This window comes from Vicia villosa, unplaced genomic scaffold (assembly GCF_029867415.1).
Source record: "Vicia villosa cultivar HV-30 ecotype Madison, WI unplaced genomic scaffold, Vvil1.0 ctg.001280F_1_1, whole genome shotgun sequence".
Taxonomy (NCBI): Eukaryota; Viridiplantae; Streptophyta; class Magnoliopsida; order Fabales; family Fabaceae; genus Vicia; species Vicia villosa.
The window spans coordinates 289,021-315,183 of NW_026705557.1; the positions used below are offsets into that span (position 1 = coordinate 289,021).

The 26,163-nt window shown below is 36.2% G+C and overlaps 3 protein-coding genes and 1 long non-coding RNA gene across 5 annotated transcripts; all 4 read left to right on the forward strand.

The window, feature by feature from the left end:
• The first annotated feature begins 3,110 nt into the window (after positions 1-3,110).
• Positions 3,111-8,149, forward strand: LOC131634304 (uncharacterized). The gene is made up of 2 exons (XM_058904961.1): positions 3,111-6,286; positions 6,871-8,149. The coding sequence occupies exon 1, from the start codon at positions 3,126-3,128 to the stop codon at positions 5,850-5,852; it is 2,727 nt and encodes a 908-aa protein (XP_058760944.1). The 5' UTR covers positions 3,111-3,125; the 3' UTR covers positions 5,853-6,286; positions 6,871-8,149.
• A 313-nt stretch (positions 8,150-8,462) lies between these two features.
• LOC131634313 (uncharacterized) lies at positions 8,463-9,412 on the forward strand. The gene is made up of 2 exons (XR_009293520.1): positions 8,463-8,599; positions 8,860-9,412. It is a non-coding gene; the product is annotated as an uncharacterized LOC131634313 (long non-coding RNA).
• A 3,227-nt stretch (positions 9,413-12,639) lies between these two features.
• Positions 12,640-15,207, forward strand: LOC131634301 (F-box/FBD/LRR-repeat protein At1g51370-like). Of its 2 annotated transcripts, none has more exons than XM_058904957.1 (4): positions 12,640-13,575; positions 13,723-13,851; positions 13,947-14,219; positions 14,772-15,207. In XM_058904957.1, exons 1-3 carry the CDS (start codon positions 12,751-12,753, stop codon positions 14,205-14,207), a joined length of 1,215 nt encoding a protein of 404 aa, XP_058760940.1. In that variant the 5' UTR covers positions 12,640-12,750; the 3' UTR covers positions 14,208-14,219; positions 14,772-15,207. The 2 variants fall into 2 exon arrangements, with proteins under 2 accessions (XP_058760940.1, XP_058760939.1); XM_058904956.1 differs by having other exon boundaries at positions 14,775-15,205.
• An 8,755-nt stretch (positions 15,208-23,962) lies between these two features.
• LOC131634320 (uncharacterized) lies at positions 23,963-25,624 on the forward strand. Its single transcript, XM_058904977.1, has one exon. The coding sequence runs from the start codon at positions 23,963-23,965 to the stop codon at positions 25,622-25,624; it is 1,662 nt and encodes a 553-aa protein (XP_058760960.1).
• Positions 25,625-26,163: the final 539 nt, after the last annotated feature.

The following is a 26,163-nucleotide window of genomic DNA, read 5'->3' on the forward strand; positions in this document are numbered from 1 at the left end:
GTTGTGCATTTCACAAACTCGTTATCCCTTAGAAAATCACTCATCTTCTTATTTCAAGCTCTCATAGCTTGTTTAAGTCCATACAAAGCTTTATATAACCTATATACTTTTCTTTCTTGACCTTGCTTCACAAGCCCAATTGGTTGTGCAACATAAACTTCTCCGTCTTAGGGACCATTCAGAAATGCACATTTCACATCCATGTGACTCATGTACCAATTGTTCATATTTGTTAGGCCAACAACCAACCTGATTGTTTCGATCCTAGCAACTGGTGCAACAACTTCATCAAAGTCGATTCCTTCTTTTTGAAGAAATCCCTTAGCTACAAGTTTTCCTCCGCGTCCGATTACTTTTCTTTCTAGATTCAGCTTCTCTTTGTATACCCACTTCACATCAATTGCTTTCTTCTCTTGTGGCGATTCGACTAATGACTAGGTTTCGTTATCTTATATGGATTTAAGTTCTTCTAACATGGCTTTCAACCATTTTGAGTCATTCAATGCCTCATCTACATTGATTTGCTCAATATCTGCATAGAAGACATAATGTATCAGGTAACCTTCATCATATACCACATCATCTGATGTTATCACACATTCATGCAACCTTGCAAACATGTTTTTTGTTCTTTGAGTTATGCCTTCTTCAGCTCGAATCTCATTGTCTGCTTCACTAGTCGGTTCCTCACATATATTTTTACCGAATCCTTCTTGATGTTATCATTCAAATACCATCCCTTCAAACCATCAACGATTACATCTCTGTTGATCAAGACTTGTTTGTTCACGGGATCATATAATTTGTAACCTCTAGTCGAATTGAAATTCTGGCACTTACAATATAGATGTCAAGACACATGTCTCAACACAAACACTCGATCTTGCTTAAAAGCTTCAATTAAGAACAATACTCAACTCTTTTGCTTAAAAGCTTTTAGAGTGAGAACAATCAGTCCACCTCAATGTATTAGAATATACATGAGTGACACACAAACAAAAACACAAAAACCTTAAAAGACTCCCCAAACCAACCCTTATTTGCACTCACGGTTTCTATTTGTGAACGATTCTATACTAGGTTTAACAAGTCTTTATTTATAGACTCTTGCAGCATGGCCACAAACTTCTGAATATAATCCAATCTTCTCCTTTTTCAATTAGGTGCAAGATCTTCGTAGAAAATAGGACCAAATCAAATCAAATATAAGTTTCCTAAAAAAATTCTCAATGATCCTTTTTTTTGAAACTCATTCAAATTTGCATTTGTCTTAAAAACTCCTTGATTGGCTGCGCCTGTATGAGTATCTGAATCTTCTAGAATCTCATATTTTTCAATCAAATCTTCAAGGATTAAAATCACTCTGAACTGTCATGATGTTCTGGTATAACATGTCACAACATATGGCAAAACATCTGTAAAAACTCATGATGCTAGAACCTGTCATGACAGTTGGTCAAGATGTTACAACATCTTGCTCAACATTAGTTAAGAACCTTGTTTTAGTAAAATTATGTCAATCACAAAACCATGGAACTAACACGAATGATATCCTATCAGGATCATTAGGCTTGACTTGTCGTCAAGTTTCCTCTTCAGCTGATCAGGCACATGTCTATGTGCTATATATCCAAACACCTTAAAATGTATTAAGCTAGGCTTGACACCTAGGGATGTCAATGGGGCGGGGCGAGGATACATTCTCATCAAAATCCCCATCCTCGAATCGATTCCCCATCCCCGCTACGGGGGGATTTTGTCTCCCATCCCCGTCCCCGCGGATTCCCACGGGTCCCCACGGATCCCCAAGGTTCATGCGGAGATCAATAAACATAACTTTTTTATTTATTATTTTAAACCAAATTAATAGTAAAAGCTTCAAAGACTAACCACAAGAAATTTTGAAATTATTCCTTTATGATAAATATATTGTTTTAACGGAGGCAACTTGACATCCCTATTAACACCAAACTAACATTCTTCTGGTGTAATTCCTTCTTGCTTCTTAGTCGGACATCTTTTCAAGATATATGTTGCAGTTGACACAACTTCACCCCACAATTCATTTGGTAAATGTTTACCTCCTAGCATATTGCTTACCATGTTCATGATGATCCTGTTCTTCCTCTCTGCAATTGTTAGTTTGGAAATTCTAGCTGAGGAAAAGTCAACCAAGAAAGGCTACGTTGAGAAAATACTGTGTGAATGAGTATTTATTGACAAGCATCGGCAGGAATAACCACGTTAATTAGAGTGTTTCGACTAAGCATGATGAGAATGATTTGGGAGAATCACAAAAACATATCCAACTGATCTTTCAACACAATGTCGAAGTCGAAGCGTTCGACAAACATCAAGGACTTAGAATATTTTAGAATCCAAACACTTAAAAAAAGTTGTCTCAGCACTAAAGGTTTTCTTAAAACACCTTCAAAAAAGAAGACAGTTAGATGCTAAATCATATTAATATTTTAAAAATAAAAATATAATTTAGCATAATACATGTTTTTTAATAGTTGACAATGTAAAATATTTTACACTATCAATGTTAGTGTATATTTTTTCCTCGTATTCTTACTTGTTTACAATTTTTTGCTCACATTTATATGAAATAGGTGGAAATAGGACATAAAAAAAAAACTGAAGAGGATAAAAAGTAAAAACTCAATAGCAATTGGGCGGGATTATTAAGCAGATAAGCGCCTAAATGCTGTTTGCAAACTATTCCCACTCCAGTCTCAAAAAAACCAACAAACCCTAACTGTTGATGGCTATGTGAAAGAAGAAAAAATGCAGCGATGGAGAATTTCCGAAGAAGATAGAATGATAGAGAAGAGAAATTATTTAGATAAATAATTTAGTTATTTAAATTAATGTCTAATTTTTATTAGTAGTACTTTTATAGCTATTGGGCTTTTTATAGTGTTTGGGTCTTCTAGTTAAGGATCCACTATGAATACTATATATGTAGTGTCTTTGACACAATGAAGGGTATCAATCAAAAGAAATCAAAGTGGTCTTTTATTTTAATTTCCTTTACTTTTAGTGTTCTTCCCCTTTTAGTTAGAAAACCCTAGTTTTATAGTGTTGATAGGATTAGCTTCCTATCAATTGGTGCTTTCATCATGTACTCAAATCCTCCTATGGATTACCCTTATCTTACACCTTCATCTCATCAATGGAGCATTCCTCCTACTTATCCCACAAACCCCTCTTTCATAACTCCTACCACACCTTCATTTCCATCCTTTCCATGGGAACTTTTCTCACCCTATTACACAAATCCATATGTTCCAACACCATCCCCAAGTTTGTATCCAAATCATGGGTATTCACCACATCCACCAAACCCTAACTCATATTCATCTTATTCATCATCTCCTCATTCATATTACTACAATAATTATCATCAACAACTTCAACCAACAAACACCTCTTCTAAAATTTTTAATCAATATCAAACCCATTTTAAAAATATAAGAGATTCTGATAGGTATCTGCAAGTGACCCATCCCACTTTTAAGAAAAACTCCAAAAAAAATATTTATCCTTGTTTTGCGAAAAAGAAATTGTCGACATTTTCACTGATTCAGCGTTCACGAACCACAAAACCTTCTTCTTTTTTTACCTTCAAGCTACAAACCATCCACGGAGACCAAACCTTGAGTACCTTTGCTCGCAACTCACCATTTCAACCTTCTCAAAACCCCAATTTTCAACCACCCAGTCGTCCCAATCGATGGAACAATCAGAATCAATGGAACCCCCATAATGGGCATCCTAACCCTAATCCCAGTCAATCCAAATCATTTGTTTTTGCGGAACCAGAGAATCTCCAGACCTCCGAAGCCACTCTCCACACCACTCTCACTCCTCTTGCTCTCGCTGCTAACGAATCCCTAAATTCCAACAACCACGAACAATACTCTATTTTCCGTAACGAAATCTCCCTCGATGTCGCCGGAGTTTCGCTGCTGCCAGGTTCAAAGGTGTCTTCTACAAGAAATTCAGGATTTCTGTCTATTGGATGTTTCCCGTTATACACAGAGGACGTCTCAGAGGATGAAAGCGAGGATGAAAACGAAGGGATTGATGTTGTGTTAAACGATGAATCTCAACGTGAAATCCCTGTTATTGTGTGTTTTGAGTATAAGCAAGATTTCATTGGTAGTGTTGGTGCTGCTTCGACTAGGATGAACCCTAAGAATTCAATTTCTCAGATTAAGAGGCTTATTGGGAAGCATTTTTCGGATGTTGATTTGCATTGTAATCTTAATTCTCTGCCTTATAATGTTACTGCAGGACCGAATAGATGTCCGTTGATTAAGGTTAGAGCTGGAGTAGAGATGGTATTAATCGACGCCGTTGCGAGTAGTCTTCGGGTGCCTTTGTGGAGGTTTATTGGTGGTGCTTCAAATACCATAACGACTGATATAACAATCCCGATTGTTTCTTCAGCTGAAGCAGCTGAATTGGCTTCTAAGTACTATAAACAAGGATTTAAGACTTTAAAGCTGAAAGTTGGAAAGAATCTGAATGCAGATATAAAAGTGCTTCAAGCCATACGGAGTAACATAGCAAGAGAAAAATATGGAGTAATTGTTGCAGCTGATGAGAGAAACACTGTTATAGATAAAAATGAATTGTTGGTAATTCACATACCAAGTTACTTAAGCTCCATTAGAAAAAGTGTGGCAACTGTTATGGTATCGTACTCAAGTTGGAATGATTATGAGGGAAATGATAGGATCACCATTCCGCATCGTGTAAACAGCACAGATTTGCTTCAAGCAGGAGTTTTTGCTACCATTGACAGAGATTCTCTAAGAAAGATTCTTTTGATAGGTGAATTTGAAGAGTATCCTGATGAGAACCGAAGGCATTGCAATGCTCAGTTAGTCATTATGCTAAATTCATTTGCAAATGAGCTTCTGTTTGATTGGTGCGGTAAGTCGAAGTCTGTTGAGGATTGCCTTGCTGCAGTGGATGGTCTTTGTGATTTGATTACAGAGACAATTGGGGATACGGATCCGGTTAAGAAGTACCATATGAATATTTCTGTGTTCTTCACTTCCATTCCGGATTTTTGGAGCCGAGATCACTTGTTTCCCATTTTCCCAAATCATTGTTTGGATGGGAAACCAACTGCGAGGGGTATTTTATATGACTTAACTTGTGACAGTGATGGGAATATTGACAAGTTCATCGGTGGTAAGTCAAGCTTGCCACTTCAGGAATTGACAGGACTTGGCAGAGGATACTATCTCGGAATGCTCTTAGGCAGGGCGTGCGAGGAGGAACTTGGTGGGTTGCACAACCTGTTTGGTGGCCCTAGTGTAGTTAAGTTGTTACAGAGCGATATTCCGCACAGGTTTGCTGTTACGCGGGCAGTTGTTGGACCGTATTATGCCGATGTTGTTCGAGTGATGCATCACGAGCCGCAACTCATGTTTGATGTTGCTGATAAATGGATGCTCAAGGAGGGTCTTCCTATTTCCTTTCGTGAACAAGTCGTGCAGTTCATACGCCAAAATAGTGGACAAAAGGATATAAGAAATGACAATACAGTCACATGGTTATGCTATTGGAGTGGCCCAATTAATCCAAAGCTATTCAAGTATGTGTTGCTGGCAGCTAGTAGTTCCTTAAAGGGTCATTTCTTGGTTGCATATTTTGTTGGCTATAGAAACATGGGCTGGAATTCTGTTGTAAGTGTGGTTGCATATGTCTACACTAATAGAGTTTTTCTCTTCAGACTATGGGATCCAGGGAAGATTTTTACAACCTTGAGGACAAGGTTGTTTTTGAAGGGGTTGGTAATGATAGAGAAGAGAAATTATTTAGATAAATAATTTAGTTATTTAAATTAATGTCTAATTTTTATTAGTAGTACTTTTATAGCTATTGGGCTTTTTATAGTGTTTGGGTCTTCTAGTTAAGGATCCACTATGAATACTATATATGTAGTGTCTTTGACACAATGAAGGGTATCAATCAAAAGAAATCAAAGTGGTCTTTTATTTTAATTTCCTTTACTTTTAGTGTTCTTCCCCTTTTAGTTAGAAAACCCTAGTTTTATAGTGTTGATAGGATTAGCTTCCTATCATAGAATCAGCCGTTTGCCGGACGAAATCCTCAGCCACATTCTCTCTTTTCTAACCACCAAAAAGGCAGTTCGCACAAGCTTATTGTCCAAGAGATGGACTGATCTATGGCAAACTTGTCCTTATGCCCAAAGGCCTCAGCAACATGCCAACTCTTTGTTCATGTTAAAGATGTATACTAAGTAAGTAGTAGTTTCGTTATCTTGTTTGTTGTTTCCAGTTAGATTTGGTTGTCTGAACTGTGTTATGAGCTATTTTGAATATCACAATTTTGTCTTACAACGTGAGTTAATGAAAACTGATTTTTAAATGATTTACTTAGTAACTCTTTTTCTGTTTATTTATTTTTTAAATTGTTTATTACTTCAACTTAGAAATGAACATTTTTGTCATACCAATTCCAGTAAGAGCCTTGCTTTCGTTTAGTTTTGACTTTTCATGTTTACATGTCTAATGGATATTTTGTTTTCGTATATATACATAATATGTTTTTGTGAAAGTAATATGACCAGGGTTTAAGGTTTACATGTACGACTTCCACTGCATATTTTGGCCTATCACAATGGCCTATATGTATATATACAGTTATGCATAAAGCAAAATTCATAAATACTTTGAGCTATTGAGATACCGCTCATCAACAAAAATATGGATGTGGTTGTCTATGGATTAGAATATTTTATGGGGGGAGATCTTTGGTGGTTGGAATTCTTCTACCATGTAATTATGACTTTCTTCTACCATTTGTTTTTGTTATTGTTAGCAGGAACTGCATTAACTTTGATTCTTATTAGAGGGTTTGCCATGGAATTGCTCTTCCAAATAGGTGTCTCAAATATATTATGTTAAATGGATGGTAAGTAGAGATTGCTACAAGTATGTATTAGTGGCTACCTTACTTGCAAGAGTATTGGAAGGTAGAAAATGAAGATTCTGTAGAACTTGATTAGTTTGCTCTATATGCTTCTGTTATTTATCAAGTTTGCTCATTTGTCTTTAACTGCAGTGTGGTTTGGAATGATTTGAAAATCATTACAGGTGGCATTTGATTTTATTGGCAATAGCTTATGATATCACTGGTATTCAATTTTTCCAAAATATAGTGAATTTAATTTATCTTTACTCATTATAGAGACATCCCAACGCTCTAAACTATGACAGGCGCAAGACCAAAACATCTAACAAACTACACTTGTGAACAAATGAAAGAAAATTTCAAATATATATATTTTTTATATTGAACTAAAGTTTAATAGAAATTTTGGTATAATGTAGATAAAAGACTCCTATAGACTCTAAATAGTTGCTGCATAGTTTGTCTCATGTTCAAATAAGTTTATACAACATTTTACACTACCGAAAAGACGACTACTAATTTGGTGTTGGTGGACGACTATGGAGACTTTTGTAATGGAAGTAACAACTATCAAGCCTGGTGAACAAAAAATTGTGAACTCATGAATTATTTACTTTAATGCGAAGCATATATCATCATTTTGTTTGAATAAGTTGTTCAAGGAGGGATCTAGGAAGCATCTTTGAGCATGGTGAGAAGGTCACTGAAAACTCCCATACCAAGAGGCTTAGTGAGAGTGGCTAAACTTATACACGGCTGATCTTCAACTTCTTGTATGACTCTCTCTTAGACGAAATGAATGTGGACCTTAATATGATTCGATATGGCATGAATAATTGAATTATGTGACAAAAGCGCACTATGATTTTACAAAGAAGAGTAAGAAGAGAGAAAGGCAGTGCAAGCTCAATGAGAAGAGATTCCATCTAGAGTAGCTATAAAGTGGTGATAGCCAAAGCATGATATTTTGCCTTAGTGCTAGATCAAGCAACAAAAGATTTATTCTTAGTGTTCCATTTTTTTTTATTAAGCAACACTTGTATTGAGATAAAAGGTACTAGGGGTACCTCAACCCTTACAAGAGGAGAACCGAAACAAATAAAAGCAGGGAAATTAAATACAAACCGTCGGATTTTTAAACCATTCGTAAAAGTTACAAGAAATTCTATCCATTGATTCAATAGCAAGCCACCACCATGAAAACCACAAAGTCGCAAAAAACAGTACGCGGCGCCATCACCAATTCGCGGCGCCATCACCAATTCGTGGCGCGAACTGAGCGCCCCAAAACAGGTGGGCAGAATGCTAGGAAGTTGTGATTACGCTCAAGTCGCGCCGCGTACCTGTGTTTGCGCCGCGAAGGCGTAAGTTTTTCTCGTTTCGCGCCGCGTGTGGATGTTTGCGCCGCAAACAGCTTGGCAGAGAGCCAATGAATTTTGGGGCGCTCAGTTCGCGCCGCAAATTGGTGATGGCGCCGCTCATCAACATTTTACACTATCCATTGATGTATTCTCACCTTCACCTTCCATTATGACCGAGCCTCCTGCATATCCCTGTCCATACAATTGCTTCAAGCTCCTCAAAGATGAGGAGAAATCTAAAAAGTTGGTGTCTCGCGTACTTGCTCCGCCCTCTCAATGTAAGTTTATTTGGCATAACAGACCATTCTTTCCTTTCTTTTGCTTGGCTATAGTTGAATCTGACAATAAGATTTAAGCATCTTTTGAAGTCTTTGTTCTATGTTTTTGTTGCTGCTAGTGCTAATTTTTTCTGTAATGGATACCCTGTTTTTTAAATAGCTCACATTTTTCCTAAAAAAATCTACCCAATGTTTAGTAGCCGAACATTTCGATTTATCCTATCCACTAACTACTGCTTTTTCACTCTTCTTCTTTGCAGCTTCAACAGGCAGCGTTTTCCACACAGAAATCTTGCTAATGGGATTTTGTTTGCTATTAGTATCTTTTGTTTTTATCAATGATATTACATTTCAATGATATGAGGATGTGACTAATGAAGGATCAGCAAGCCATGCAAAGACTAAACAGCTTGATGATGCTTCAAAAGTTTTGCGCAGACAAAGGAAGAAACTTCCGACAAGATTTAACTGTCTATATTTTGATTCTGGCATGCAACCATATTGTAAAGCTTTGGTGGATTAAGGTCAAAGCCAGAAAGATGGCAGACCTCTAATCTTGTATTTTGTATCCTATATGAAGTGTGAAATTGACCCCAAAGGGGTCAACTAACAAACAACATGATCCGAAGCAAAATTGGCTTTAGATGTCAAAAGAACCATTCTTTGTACTCAATTAAGTGTATAATACGCAAAGAAATTAATGGGTTCTTTGGGCATCTGAATCTGTAAAGTATCTGCAGTAATATCCAATAGAGGACTCTGTTTTTATGATTTTGGGTGTTTGGAAGTCCAATTATGTACTAAATTCTTAAAGTGCTTGTTTTTTACTCTAATTTATTTGGGGAACTTGACTTGGTAAAGTGGGTGATAAAAATTGTAGAAATAGTTTAATTTTGTCTTTGTTGTTGCATAACGAAAATTACTTATAAGTACATTTATCATTTAAAATTGATTATCTGAGTTGAAGATAAAGTGATTTATGTTTGAATATTAAGTTAGCTATCAAATTTCTAAGCAAAAAGAAAAGGGTATCCAATCAGTGAGGGGACAATCATGTCATGACAAATGATCTTAAAGGTCCTAATGATGCTCTAGACGTTGGGCGTGACTTGATAGGGGGCAACATTAGTAGTCGTCAGAAAGTCGTCTCAAAAGCGTAAATGGTATTAGAATCACCGATTCAGGTAGATGTAAGTAAATTAAGGGATTAATGAATCATCCAAGGTTGCATATTAATGAATCATCCAATGTTGCATATTGTTTCTTTCTATCTTTGAGCATGACTTCAAGATTAGATACTCTTTGTGTCATCTACTTGGGAATCCAATATTTTGACGAAAACTCGTGATCTTGTCAGTGACGAAATATAGAGATATAATGTCTCTAACACGGACACACTTAGCTTTCTTACTAATCATTAGTCTTTGATGAGAAGAAAAACATTAAAAAGTTACAGCACTTAATCTAAGAGATACTAGTAAACAACATAATTTTCTCCTATTCTTTATGAACTTAAAGAAGCACCATGGTCCACCGCACCAATGAATTTTCTCTAATTAAACGAATGAAAATTTTGAAATGGAAGGAAAAGAAAAAAGTTTTTCTGAAAGGCAAACCATAATCGTTTATAGTAAAAAAATTAGTAGCATAAGCAACATACTTGCTTAGTAGTGCAACTATTGTAAGAAATGGAAGGGGTTCCACACGTCAAGGACACGTGTAAGGAAAGAAACTAGATTAGGTGTTTCCAGGAAAACCATAATGAGCAACATTAAAAGTCTCACACTTCCTTCCCACAAAACAGTTAAACTTTCGTAACTGACTAACGTTTAAAACCAATTGACTGATGTTATGATATCACTTAGCTGACACAATAGTTATGCAAGAGACACCTAACAAGAATTGAGGGACTCATCCTTAACTAAGGGACTTGCCACCGACTAAGAGACTCACCCCTAACTAAAGGACTCTCCCTAGTTGCAGGATTTAATTAAAAGAAATGATGAACTTAAAACACTTCGCACTTTGCAAGCCCTCGTACTTAAGAAACTATGTAGTGATATATTTGTAAAGGTCCATAAATGAGGCAACAAAAGACTTGCCTTCATCATACACTCACCCTAAAATGTGTCGCCTAATCGTCACCTCCATGTAGTAATTGGCTCACCCTGAGGAGAAACGTGGACTATGACATGTAGATAACCTACAACCATATGTTCAAGAAGTCCTACTCACAATTTCGTAAGAAGCAATCAATCAACGATTCTCCTAGTCAAGGTGGAATGATTACCATTTCTTAGGAGTCTTCAAATTCATACCAATAGACTCATATAAATACCTCAACTCTAACGCTGAGAAGACATTTTGAATACAACATGAAAAACTCACAAAATACAAAGCTTCTCACTTCTACACAAGTGTCACACATTTACACTTTTTAGCGAGCTCAAACTTCTAAATATAATGTCATTAATAAAATCATTTTTAAAATCATTTTATATTTATTTACAAATTTATTCACATTTATATGAAATAGGCGGTAGTAGGACATACAAGAATACAAGAAAACATATTGGGCGGGATTATTAAGCAGATCGATAGGCGCCTACTATAAACCAAACGGTGAGGGGACAGTCATGTCATGACAAATGATCTTAAAGGTCCTAATGATGCTCTAGACGTTGGGCGTGACTTGATAGGGGGCAACATTAATCACCGATTCAGGTAGATGTAAGTAAAATAAGAGATTAATGAACCATCCAAGGTAGCATATTATCTCTTTATGTCTTTGAGCATGACTTCAAGATTATATTCTCTTTGTGTCATGTACTTGAGAATCCAATATTTTGACGGAAACTCGTGATCTTGTCAGTGACGAAATATAGAGATACAATGTCTCTAACACGAACACACTTAGCTTTCTTATTGATCATTAGTCTTTGATGAGAAGGAAAACATTAAAAAGTTACAGCACTTGAATCTTAGAGAGACTAGTAAACAACATAATTTTCTCCTATTCTTTACGAACTTAAAGAAGCACCACCGGTCCACCGCACCAATGAATTTTCTCTAATTAAACGAATGAAAATTTTGAAATGGAAGGAAAAGAAAAAAGTTTTTCTAAAAGGCAAAGCATGACCATTTAGAGTAAAAGAATTAGTAGCATAAGCAACATACTTGCTTAGTAGTGCAACTATTGTAAGAAGTGGAAGGGGTTCAACACGTCAAGGACACGTGTAAGGAAAGAAACTAGATTAGGTGTTTCCAGGAAAACCATAATGAGCAACATTAAAAGTCACACTCTTCCTTCCCACAAAACAGTTAAACTTTCGTAACTGACGAACGTTTAAAACCAATTGACTGATGTTATGATATCACTTAGCTGACACAATAGTTATGCAAGAGACACCTAACAAGAATTGAAGGACTCATTTTTAACTAAGGGACTTGCCCCCGACTAAGAGAGTTACCCCTAACTAAAGGACTTTCCCAGTTGCAGGATTCAATTAAAAGAAATGATAAACTTAAAACACTTTGCAAACCCTCGTACTTAAGAAACTATGTAGTGATATATTTGTAAAGGTCCATAAATGAGGCAACAGTAATCGTCACCTCCATGTAGCAAGTGGCTCGCTCTAAGGAGAAACGTGGACTATGACATGTAGACAACCTACAACCATATGTTCAAAAAGTCCTACTCACAATTCCGTAAGAAGCAGTCAATCAACAGTTTCCCTAGTCAAGGTAGAATGATTACCATTTCTTAGGAGTCTTCAAATTCATACCAATAGACTCCTATAAATACCTCAACTCTAACGCTGAGAAGACATTTTGAATACTAAACAAAAAACTCACAAAATACACAGTTTCTCACTTCTACTTAGGAGTGTCACACATTTACAATTTTTAGCAAGCTCAAACTTCTAAATATAATGTCATTAATATAATTATTTGTAAAATCATTTTATATTTATTTACAAATTTATTCACATTTATATGAAATAGGACATACAAGAATACAAGAAAGCATATTGGGCGGGATTATTAAGCAGATTGATAGGCGCCTACTATAAACCAAAAAAAGAACTCAACAAACCCTAATTGTTGATGGCGGCTAACACTCGAACTCAGTGAATGAAAGAAGAAGAAAAATGCAGCGATGTAGAATTTCCGAAGAAGATAAAATCAGCCGTTTGCCGGACGAAATCCTCAGCCACATTCTCTCTTTTCTGACCACCAAAAAGGCAGTTCGCACAAGCTTATTGTCCAAGAGATGGACTGATCTATGGCAATCTTGCGACACTATCGACTTCACCGATATTCTAGTTCATTGCAATAGAACTAATCGCAGATGTAACAAACTTGTCGAGTCCGTTTTGGCCACCACCGACTCTCGCTCCATCAACACTTTCCTTCTCGAAATCCTGTACGGTCATCCTCATTTTGCCTATAAGGTCAGTTTTCGCAATGTAGTGAAATGGGTTAACAAGATTGTTCTTCAACATCAACTCAAAAATCTTTGTCTTCATCTAGACGTGGATGAATATGACGATGAAGATAACAATGAAGATGAACATTTTTTACCTAAATTGCCTAACTGTATTTTCACTTGTAAAACACTTGTAAGTCTCGATCTCCGGCGGTTCCGTGTTCAGGGTTTTAATTTTTCTTCCGATGGATTTGGATTTCCGTTACTCAAAACCCTTCATTTGGATGACGTTGAGTTTCCAAAAGGTCGGGATTTTTTGTTGCTTCTATCCGGATGTCCAATTCTTGAGGATTTAAAACTATTTCATGTATATTTGGAATGTTGGTTTAATGAGTCTGTTATTCTCAAGGAGTTTGAAAGCTTAAGCTTACCCAAATTGACAAGAACTGATATTATTGAAAGTTTGTGTCGCATTTTACCTTTGAAAGCACTCGCTACTTCTAAGTATTTGTGCTTAGATAGATTACAATTCCATGAACCTTTCAAGGTATGTCTTATTATGCATTATTGATATTGAAATGTGAAGTTCATGCTGGTGTCCGTTCTTAGTAATGACGATGAGATGATAAAAAAATTTATCGGTTTTTTCTGTTTTTTTTAATTAAATGATATAGTGTATTTTTATATAATATAGGTGAATCAGGCATTTGATGGTATACCCATCTTTCCTAATTTGACTCATTTGAAGCTCACTGAAAGTTGGGATTTAGTAGTACAAGTGCTCCACCATTGTCCTAAGCTTCAAAATATCGAACTTTACGAGGTTTGATAAGTTTAAGAATATCGGTTCTATATATTTTTAGCGCATCTCCTTCATGTGTCTTTTGTTTTATTTTATTTTATGTGTACTATTAATAGGCGATGTACGTGGCAAGGGAGAATGAAGATAATGATCTTGTTCCACAATGCCTTTTATCGCATCTTAGAAATTGCATTATTCATGACCTTGGACGCCTACATAGGAAGTTTATATTGCCAATGTATATTTTGAAGAATGCAAGAATTTTACAAACCATGAAAATCAAAATCTGGTACCGAAGTGAACTATCTGAAATAGAAAGAAAATTGTCCTTATGCCCAAAGGCCTCAGCAACATGCCAACTCTTTGTTCATGTTTAAGATATTTACTAGGTAAGTAGTAGTTTTGCTATCTTGTTTGTTGTTTCCTGTTAGATTTGGTTATGAATATCACGACTTTGTCTCACAATGAAAACGGATTTTAAATGATTTACTTAGTAACTTTTTTCTGTTTATTTATTTTTTAAAGTGTTTATTACTTGAACTTAGAAATGAACATTTTTGTCATACCAATTCCAGTAAGAGCCATGTTGCTTTCGTTTAGTTTTGACTTTTCATGTTTACATGTCTAATGGATATTTAGTTTTCGTATATATACATAATATGTTTTTGTGAAAGTACTATGACCCTGGTTTAAGGTTTACATGTACGACTTCCACTGCATATTTTGGCCTATCACAATGGCTTATATGTATGTATACGCAGTTATGCATAAAGCAGAATTTCATAAATACTTTGAGTTATTGAGATGCAGCTCATCAACGAAAATATGGATGTGGTTGTCTATGGATTAGAATAGTTTGTGGGGGGGAGATCTTTGGTGGTTGGAATTCTTCTACCATGTAATTATGACTTTCTTCTACCATTTGTTTTTGTTATTGTTAGCAGGAACTGCATTAACTTTGATTCTTATTGGAGGGTTTACCATGGAATTGCTCTTCCAAATAGGTGTCTCAAATATATTATGTTAAATGGATGGTAAGTAGAGATTGCTGACAAGCATGTATTAGTGGCTACCCTTCTTGCAAGAGTATTGGAAGGTAGAAAATGAAGATTCTGTAGAACTAGATTAGTTTGCTCTATATGTTTCTGTTATTTATCTAGTTTGCTCATTTGTCTTTAATTGCAGTGTGGTTTGGAATGATTTGAAAATCATTACAGATGGCATTTGATTTTATTGGCAATAGCTAATGATATCATTGGTATTCATTTTTTCCAAAATATAGTAAATTTAATTTATCTTTACTCATTATAGACACATCCCAATAGCTAAAACATGGATTAAAGTATAAGTGTTGGCACTATGAATATATTTTAGAAAAGGTTGATTACAATGTTGAATCAACGTTTATGCTTCAATGCCTAAAAGGTTGGTTGCTATTATATGTTTGACGTATTGTATAACTACTATGGATATATTACTAGTCAATCTTATATGTTAGAAAAATCACTAATTCCTTTAGCAATTTATTTTGAAATATCAATTTGTTTATCACGTCTTTAAGAATTACTTTGCGGATTTATTTTATTTTTTGTCAAGACGTTGTCTACGTCTAAAGTTATCAGTGGAGTGTTGGCAAGAAAATTGTCTATTTTTGTTCAATTTAAAGACTCGTTTATGTAAAAAAATCCTGGAGTACATGAGAAGTGGTCGTCTCATGGAGAAAATTTGTACGCCAATAGGGATGTCGATGGGGCGGGGCGGGGACGGGGGATACATTCCCATCACAATCCCCGCCCTCAAATCTATTCCCCATTCCCATTTTGGATCCCCGCTATGGGGGGATTTTGTCCTCCATCCCCGTCCCCGCGGATCCCCGTGGGTTCCCACGGATCCCCAAGTTTATGTGGAGATCCATAAACATGGTTTTTTATTTATTATTTTAAACTAAATTAAAAGTAAAAGCTTCAAAATCTAACTACAAAAAATTTAGAAATTATTCCTTTAAGATAAATATATTATTTTAACAATATTTAATCTATAATATTGAGTGTCATGACCACCAAATTAAAATTTCAAACTGCAAAAAATTGAAATAATAATTTGGATGTCACTTTTTTACTAACATTTCATATATATTTTAAATTTGTCTATAAGATTAATTATATGAAACGACAAATAAACTTACATAATAATTTAAGATTATATATAAACTAAGGACATTGTGCTATTTTAGGCGGGACGGGGACTCAACGGGGCGGGGGACATTTACGCCACCCCCATCCCGAAGTACCTTCGGGAGACTTTGTTCCCCGTCCCCGTCCCCGCGGGGGGGGGGGGGGGGGGGAATTCCCCGTCTTTGGGGCCCCAAACAGGGAATCCCCACGGGGATCCCCGCTAACAGAGGCAAGTTGACATCCCTATACGCCAATTGTAATTTTTACGAATTCTGCAAAAATTCTCTGCATTATTTTCGTTAAATTTTGTTTGGGACCGTTTTTGGGTCTCTCTCTTCGTTTGTATTTGGAATTGAGTACCCCTGGTTTTAACTGTATTTCTAGATGTTATCATCTGAAGGGTTATGCAGAATGACACTACCGAAAAGACGACTACTAATTTAGTGTTGGTGGACGACTATGGAGACTTTTGTAGGTGACTTTCGTCTTATGGAAGTAACAACTATCAAGCTTGGTGTACAAAAAATTGTGAACTGTTGAATTATTTACTTTAATGCGAAGCATATATCGTTATTTTGAATAATTGTTCAAAGACTTAAAAACTCTTTAATGTTTTAGTAAGGCCTGTTTCCAAACCAACATTGGGAAGAATTTTCTTGTCTTTATCCACAATAGCGGTTTTTAAGCTTGTACTTGCAAAAAGTACAAATATGTGACAACCTCTAATAGTTATGGGTTATCAGAGACTTTAAGGTTGTTGTGAGGCTGAGAGCTAACTCACATGGGATGAAAAGCTATTGTATCTATGTATTTCTATGTTGTCGGTCCATTTCTTTGTTGCGATGTTGGAGTATTTATAACCACCCTGAATCTGAATCCAAGACCTCATTGAAAATAGTAACCACAAAGTAAGTGGGCGGTTTATCTCCTAATGTTTAAGGAAATGTGACCAAATTTCCTCGTGACTCATTCCAGCCTGTGAGGCACACGTCAGCTGGAAAATCTTCAAGTGTCTCTTACAGGGAAAAGCGTGCAAGACATTTAATATCATCAATGGAGGAAGAAAAGAATGGAACAAACTTTTTTCTCTCTCTTAAAAAGCTACGTGTCAAAGTTTCATTGGAGAGGCGCAATTTTGAGTTGACTTTTTCATTTCATGTCAGCATCGTTACTTGGAGGTTCGACTACTTAATCTTACGACCTATGTGCATAAACTCTTGTAGTTTTATCAGAAAGTAAGGAATTTCGACATAGTCGAAATCTTGGTAAACGTAATACAGAGAAGGTAAATAAATTGTTGTAAAGAGAAAAGTAAAAGTAAAGATATTTTGCTTAAATAGAAAGAAAATGGTGTTCAGAATCATACATTTCACTCAGGTAACTTGTTTCTCACTTCTTTGCTCGGGTACTTTGTGTATGTGAGTTTTTGTAATGAATTTTACACCCCGAATCCTAATAATAGAACTTTTATTTATACTAATACAAAACTTACTACATACAACGACTCTCTTTCTAGAAGTCGAAACGTGTTTGCAGCATGTTTTTCCCTTTTGAATTGGCTTTCACGTGTTCCTTTGGATAAAATCAAAAGACGGTTATTTGCTCTTCTTCATGCCATCTGCTGTTGTAGAAATCTTGTGCCAACTTATGATGTTGAAACCTTGGATGCATTGTTGACGTCGAAATCTTGAGAAAAAAAACTAAGTCCTAATTTCATCCTACATTTGAGACTTCAACTTCTTGAGTTGAAAGGACCATGTCGAAATGCTCTTCCAAACTTTCAAATTTTACTAAGTTTTTTTCTTTCTGAACTTTCCTCTCACACGCTGAGCTCAATGACATCGAAAATCTAGTCTGACAATTTCTTATACAAATACCATAAAACAATGTATTTTTATCAGTAATTTGAAAAATATCTGGTATTTCTTCAAATAATCTTTAAAAAATCGATTGTTTTTGTAATATCCAATATTTCTTCACAGAAATACAAAAAATTCGATAGTCTACTCTCTATCCGTTAAAAATCAATTGCACGAACTCCTTAAATTGTCCTTTCATTACAAATTATTTACCTTAAAAAAGGGCATTTAAGTAATTAAATAATTTTTACATTTTCATTCTCATACTATTACAACATGTCATGTGTCCATTTTCAACAATCTACCACTCCTTCCGTAACAAATTATAAGCACATTTTGCATTTTTGGTTCATTGAATAATTGATGTATCTACATCAATTATTCAATGAACCAAAAATGCAAAATGTGCTTATAATTTGTTATGGGTAGTATATATAAAATATTTAACTTTTTCTAAGATTGACGCATGACATTCATTTTCCAACCTTCATCAATTAAACCATAATTGAATACTACATCCACTCATTCTCTCTCTTGATTAAAAATTTTAATCTCTCACATTCCTTTTTTCCACACTTTTTCACTTTCATTTTAATTTTTTTCTCTATTTATTTATTACCACCAAAATACTAATAATCTATTTTCTATTTTAGTAAAATTAATAATTTATTTTATCTCACGGATCATTATCAACACAATATTTATTTTATTTTAATCAACGTCTTAATTTGAGAGACAAATTTTTTATTTTTAAATATTTTTTCTTTCTCCATCTCACAAATTTTTTTATTGTTTATATGATTATTTAATACAATTAAATTTATATAATTACTCTCCATTTTACAATTAAGTAAATCATTTTAATTTTTGCATGTTTAATATTGACGGAGTTGATATCATGAGATTCTCTATATAAAATAACAAAATTTTAATTTAAAGTTTAAAATTATTCTTTTTAAATTGTCATCTTAAATGTTTCATTGCGGACTTAAAAATTAATTTATATAGAGATAAATTTCTTTTTAAATAGAGATACATTAAGAAGGTTCAAAGTTCACATTTATAATGGAATAGAAAAAACCATGTTACTAACTTATTATACCTATTCTAGTATAAAATGTTCATTTTTATTAATACTAGTATGGAGTACTCCTAATTAGGGATGGCAACGGGTGCCCGCGGGTGCGGGTTTTATACTACTCAAACCCGCACCCGAAATTACCACCCGAACCCGAACCCAAACCCAAAAGCTATTCGGGTGACAAAATAACACCCACGCCCACACCCGTTGGGTTCGGGTTTTTTCACCCAAACCCAAACCCGCAAAAAATACATAAAATATGTTTTTCTTACAATTTTCTTACAACTTTCCATAAAATATATATATATATATATATATATATATATATATATATATATATATATATATATATATATATATATATATATATATATATTATATAATATATATATATATATATTATATAATATATAATATATATATATATATATATTCGGGTGTGATTTTGGGTTTCGGGCGCGGGTTTCACACTACCCAAACCCGCACCCGAAATATCGGGTGACACCCGAACCCGAACCCAGTCAACTCGGGTTTTCACCCGTTGACTCGGGTTCGGATGCGGGTGGGCCCCGCGGGTTTGGGTCTGTTTGCCATCCCTACTCCTAATGTCATTTTTTAGTTACATTTAATTAGTGCGGTACTCATTTCAAGTTAAAATATTTAACTATTGAATATGCAAATTAAAACTTAACATTAAAATGAAATTAATTATTTTTTACAATTTTTTAAGTTCGTACACTGGAAAGACTTATATGAGTTTGCTCCAATTCATGCGTGTTTTAAAAATGCCATTTAGCATGGGGAAGGACATAAATTATCTCTCATGGTACTATCTTTTTATACCGAGTTACTTTGTTTATTTAATGAAATCCAAAAATATTTACCATTAATAAATTAATGATAATCCATAATTTATTCATAAATTTAATTAGCAATATATTATTAAAAATTAAGTATTATAAAACCCTATAAAAATAAATTTTGATTATATATATATATATATATATATATATATATATATATATATATATATATATATATATATATATATATATATATATATATATAGGGGACGACTCAGGTGAGAACACTTGGTTATTATGAGAAATGAGAACAATGAATTACGACCATTAAATTTTGATTTTTTTATTTTATTGGACTGAATTGATTTCTCTTTCTAAGATCCTTAATATTTATTTTAAATCAACATAGAAAAAGAAATCAATCCAGTTCATTAAAATCAACAAATCAAAATTTAATGGTCGTGATTCATTGTTCTCATTTCTCATAATAACCAAGTGTTCTCACTTGAGTCGTCCCCTATATATATATATATATATATATATATATATATATATATATATATATATATATATATATATATATATATATATATATATATATATATATATATATATATATATATATATGAGAAAAAGGGATATGCACAGATAGTGTAAAATATTTTTACACTGTCAACCAATCACAACCATATATCCAATTAAAACATGATTTTAATTTAAAAAAACTAATATGACATGGCAAATGTAAGGATTTTGATTGGTTGTATGTGTAAAGTTAGTTTACACTGTCAGTGCACTACCTTTAAACTATATATATATATATATATATATATATATATATATATATATAAAAGACATATCTTATGAAAACGTATAGATTGTTTTTGGGAAATGCGACGGTGCGGAATTTGGAAACCAAACCAAAGTCAATGCGAATATGATTGAATTTGTGATTCGTAACCGCGAGAATCGTCTCAATTAAATAAGCGGTCAAAAAGTTACGCGCGTTTGAATGACGAGAAACGTCGGTTCATCTGGCGCGACTGTGCAGAATTTCGTGAATACTGCTCAAGATCTCCTTTGTCAGCACATCTCTTCCTCTCTCTTTCTTGTGGTTTCAACTGTTAATTTCTGTTCGTCTTCAACTGTTATTTTCGAATCCTGTAATTTTCGAATCTTGCTAATGAACTTTAATTTGTGAATTTTGATATTAAATAAAGATGTCAATACTCTTTGATGTTTGAATTGTGCGAATTGATAATTGTAATGGCTCAGTTCTTTAAATTCTCATGAAATATATGTTGTTGTAGTTTAGATGTTTGAGTAAATGCTTGAACTATAATTGTTGCGTGCTTGTGTTGCTAATTGTTGACAAATTGAATCAAGTTGAGATGATGTTGACGAGATAGATTGTTTTTGTGATGTTTGTTAATCACGTGGAATTGTTGTTGGTGTGAGTCATGAGAAATTCGTTCGCGAGAATTCATGTTGATGATAATGTTTGATGAGAATTCATGTTGGTTTGGGATGCATTTTACGATTAATTGTGAATGTTGCTGAATTTGGATTGGTGATACATGTTGATAAGAGGAGTGTTGTGTTAGAAATTCGGTATGATAATCCTGGATATCTTCGAAGAATCGTGTTCGTTCACTTTTCGAACAAAGTATTTCGACCCTATTCTTGTATGGGTTCACGAAATCTTTGCGGGGATAATTCTCGAAGAGCAATCTATTTTCTGACAATAGAGAACAAATCAGAATGTAGAGAGGAATTATATTTCGTGTACCAAAATCGAGGCCAAATGACTCCTTATATAGGAGACCAATAACAGAAAACGAACAGACACACCTTTTTCGAAAAAAACAGTCATATCTGTTGGGAAAGTGTAATATCCCAATGTTTTATTCAAGAGATTTAATAATAATAATTTCATTTAGTGGAGATGTAACTAAATGGCACTATGGTAAATAAGGAATAGTTGAGGGGTGTTTTGGTCTATGCACCTAATAACTAAGGCTTAAGGGATTGTTTGGCTATAGACTCATTTGAATTTGTGAACCAAAACAGAATTTTGGAGAGTAGAAGAAGAGGAAAACGTGAAACAAGGAGGGAGGAAGAAAAGAACCCATTGTCAACTTCATCATCAACCTTGCATGCACCATTGATTCAGCAATCTTCACCTTTTCTTCTGATTTTCGCAGCTCCTACTGCTATTATACAAGGTGAGTCTCATAGATAGAGACCTTGGGGGAATATTTTGGGGTTTATGCTAACTTTGGGGATTAAGGGTTTGTGAGTAAATGCTTTTGATCCTCATCCTTTTGCATGTGTTAGACCTTAATGGTAGCAAAAATTAGTTTACATATTGTTTCTATGTCTCATTTTCGCTTAAGAATGGATGCATGTGGAAATTTGGGGCTTGGGGACCCCAAATACGTTTCTGCATTTTTGCTGATTTTGCAGAGTTCGCTGCAGCGAACTTTCATTCGCTGTAGCGAATGGTTCGCTGTAGCGAACGGTGTAGCGAATAAACCTGGGAGCTGAATTGATTTATTCGCTGTAGCGAACTTTCCTTCGCTGTAGCGAATCGGGGCTTCGCTGGAGTTCGCTGTAGCAAACTGACCTGGGTTTGATGAAGTTTAGCTTCTGTTTGAGTTCGCTGTAGCGAACAGAAGTTCGCTGTAGCGAACTAGTCTGGTACAGAATTGATATTTCTCCCGTTTGAGTGCAGTTTCGCTTCGTATCGGAATCGAAGGCCTCTTATGACTTGTATGATATGCCAGTACTTGTTTTAAGTGTATGAGACTATGATATGATCATCATCTTACTTGTATGCATGTATATTTGAGATATGCAATTGTTGATTGTGTTATGATGTGATCATTGTTATTCTCGTTCGTTCCGGTTGAACGTTCGGAGACGTTTTGCCTGTGTGGCTTGATTGTGTTATGGTATGCTGAATCGGAGTGGGCCTAGGCTATTAGGGGGTAAATCGCATAGAACACTTGATACCGTTGCGATGTGCTTGTGCGGGCCGAAGGGGGCACTTCCACACTTGCAGTACACATCAGCGTTCTCGGTATGTTCTACACACCTGAGCTACCATTGCGATGTGCATGTGGAGGTCTTATAGGCGTTTCTCCACTAGCGGTTACACATCGGCGTGCTTGGTATGGTGGAGAAGTAATGCCATGTAGGCAACATTACTTTCGATTCGCCTCTAGTGATGCCACGTAGGCAAGATCACTAGGCTTTCGCCCGGTGGGCTCGTGTTGTCAAGATGGCGTTTTGTACTGAGCTGGCTGGGTCCCTCACACGTGCGTTTTGATGGTTGACGAGGCTGTGACGCCACGTAGGCAATGTCACCGCTGCAACTCGTCGCAAACGGTGTGCCACTTAGGACTCGTTTGTTCCATCTTGCAGTGTGCCGGTACAAGTCTCTTGACGCGATGCACGGGTGTAACTCACCGAGGGTGTGGATTGCGTAGCCTAATGAGCGGGCTGTAACTTACTCCTGGATTCCTCGTACACGGGTACGGGTTTGCATACGGTGGTTTTGACTATATGGTTATCTTTGTGGCCACATTGGATAGTTATGGGACTTCCAATGGTGGTGTACCTTGTTTGTACTTGTACCTAGCCGTGAGGTAACCCGGATTCTCGGTGAATCAGTTGATTGCATGTTCCCTGTAGAACTGAGTGAACCCGTAAGATAGGGAGACTCACTGAGATTTAGTAATCTCACCCCATTCCAATTATTCTTTTTACAGGTGGTTCGAGGCAGGATCGAGGCAAGGGTAAGATGACTTAGCTTCGAGTTGATGTTTCTTGGCGATGCTTTCTGTTGTAGTCTATGATCTTTTGTATCTCCATCTTTTGTACTATGGATATGTATTTGTACCAGTTGAAACTCTTGTATTTTTTTGGCCATGACAGTTTGGGCTTTTGTACTTGTACTCATACATTATCCATTCCGCTGCTTATGTTTATGATTTTCGAGTACCATTTTAATGCCATATACGTATATCCTAGGCAATGTATGTATGGGGTGTTACAGTTGGTATCAGAGCAGGTCGAACCTCGGCTTTGCCACGAAACATCATAAGTCAGCATAATTCTGCCTCATATGTGTAGTGTCGGCATGATTCCTTATGTCTTACTTATGGCATTAAGCCTGATCAACTTGATTCCGTGTGTAGGACAAACAGGAAGATGGCTGAACAACGCAGAGGTCCCGGAAGGCCCAGAACAAGGAATGTGGAGACTGAGCCTGAAACTGAGAATGCGGGTGTGCCTTGGGTGCAGATAATGCAACAGATGCAGCAGCAGAATCAAATGATGATGCAAATGATGCAAGGCATGCAAGGACAACAACCAACCGCTCCTGTTCCTACTCCTCAGGCTGCAGCAGGGCCTGACTTTCGTGCCTTCTTTCGGATGGATCCGCCAGAGTTCTTGGGTGGCTTAGATCCTGTGATTGCTCATGATTGGTTGTATGGCATGGAAATGATATTCCAGGCTATTCAGTGCACAGAGGAAGAGAAAGTGATATTTGCTGCTCAGAAAATGAAGGGACCGGCAGGTAGATGGTGGAATACGGAGTCTACGTATTTTACTAACCGAGGGATTCCAAAGGATTGGCAACATTTCAAGACAGCTTTCTTGGAGAAGTACTACCCCAACAGTGTGCGTGCTTTGAAGGAGCGTGAGTTTCAGTCCTTCAAACAAGGCAACATGTCGGTGTCTGAATATGCTGAGAAGTTTGAAGACATGGCTGCCTATTCCAGACAAGCAGCTTATGCACCAGATGAGTTGTGGAAGATTGATCAGTTCCTCATGGGGCTGAATGCTGATATTGTGCACAGTGTGTCTCAAAGGGAGTTTACCACCTATGCTGAGTGTTTAAGGCAATGCTATGTTGCCGAGAACACATTGAAGAGGGTCCAAGAGGAAAGAGAGCAGAACAGGCCGGTTCGTAGGGATCATGGAAGGTCGGGGCAGCATTTGAAACCCCGTACTCCTCCAGCGGCGAAGAAACAGACCCATGGTGGTAGCTTAACTCAACCTCCTTGGTGTGGCAAGTGTAACAAGAAGCATCATGGGAATTGTAGACCGGATTTTGGAAATTGTTACAGGTGCCATCAACCAGGGCATTATGCTAGGGATTGTACTGCCCCAGATGTTCCTGAGAAGACTAAAGGTCGTGTTTACACCTTGGACGCTAGGAAGGCCCAAGGAAACACTAATCTTGTTGCTGGTACGTGTTATGTAAATGATCAGCCCTTGTTTGTGCTAGTTGATTGTGGAGCAACACATTCTTTTATTTCTTACCCTTGTGTTCGGAGGCTTGGTTTTGAGACGAGTCTTCTTCCTAATCCTATGATTATCTCATCGGCTACGGACGATGTAGTAGAAGCTCGAGAAATTTGCAAGGAGTGTTCTATTACCTTCAACGGTCGTAGATTCGTGATTGATCTCATTTGTCTACCTCTTAAGAAGATCGATGTAGTACTTGGTATGGATTGGTTGTCAGCTAACTCGGTGTACATCGGTTGTAAAGAGAGGGCTATCTTCATTCCTGCTGAGGAGACTACACCAATCGATGCCATTGAACATCTTCTTGAAGGTACGGTTAACATGATCAATTACCTTTTTGCTCAAGAGAAGTCTTTCCTTTTGGTTCTTACGTCGGACTCCAAAGACAAGAGGAGTATTTTGGAGATTCCGGTTGTGTGTGAATTTTCCGACGTATTCCCGGAGGATGTTACTTCTCTTCCGCCGGAAAGGGAAGTTGAATTCTCTATTGATCTTGTACCGGGTACCGCTCCAGTTTCGATCGCCCCTTATAGGATGGCTCCTACAGAGCTTAGATAGTTGAAGAGTCAGCTAGAAGAGTTGTTGGCGAAACACTTCATTCGTCCTAGTGTTTCTCCATGGGGAGCTCGAGTCTTATTAGTGAAGAAGAAGGACGGTAGTATGCGTTTGTGCATCGACTATCGTCAGCTGAACAAGGTAACCATAAAGAACAAGTACCCTCTACCGCGGATTGATGACCTTCTAGATCAATTGAAAGGAGTCTGTGTGTTCTCGAAGATTGACCTAAGGTCGGGATATCATCAGATTCGGGTTAAGAGTTCAGATGTATCTAAGACTGCTTTTAGGACGAGATACGGTCATTATGAGTTTTTGGTTATGCCATTTGGGGTAACCAATGCTCCTGCTGTCTTTATGGATTACATGAACCGGGTGTTTCAACCGTATTTGGATCAGTTCGTGGTAATCTTTATAGACGATATATTGATATACTCACGGACTATCGAAGAGCACATGGAGCATTTGAGGATTGTGTTGTCGGTTCTCAGAGAAAAGCAGTTGTTTGCGAAGTTTAGCAAGTGTGAGTTCTGGATGTCTGA

Bases quoted from the DNA above. Each gene is read 5' to 3' on its own strand.
- LOC131634304 (XM_058904961.1), top strand. From the start codon at position 3,126: ATGTACTCAAATCCTCCTATGGATTACCCTTATCTTACACCTTCATCT.
- LOC131634320 (XM_058904977.1), top strand. From the start codon at position 23,963: ATGGCTGAACAACGCAGAGGTCCCGGAAGGCCCAGAACAAGGAATGTG.
- LOC131634301 (XM_058904957.1), top strand. From the start codon at position 12,751: ATGCAGCGATGTAGAATTTCCGAAGAAGATAAAATCAGCCGTTTGCCG. The intron at 13,576-13,722 runs GTATGTCTTATT...TATATAATATAG, and splicing joins AATTCCATGAACCTTTCAAG to GTGAATCAGGCATTTGATGG. The intron at 13,852-13,946 runs GTTTGATAAGTT...TACTATTAATAG, and splicing joins AAAATATCGAACTTTACGAG to GCGATGTACGTGGCAAGGGA.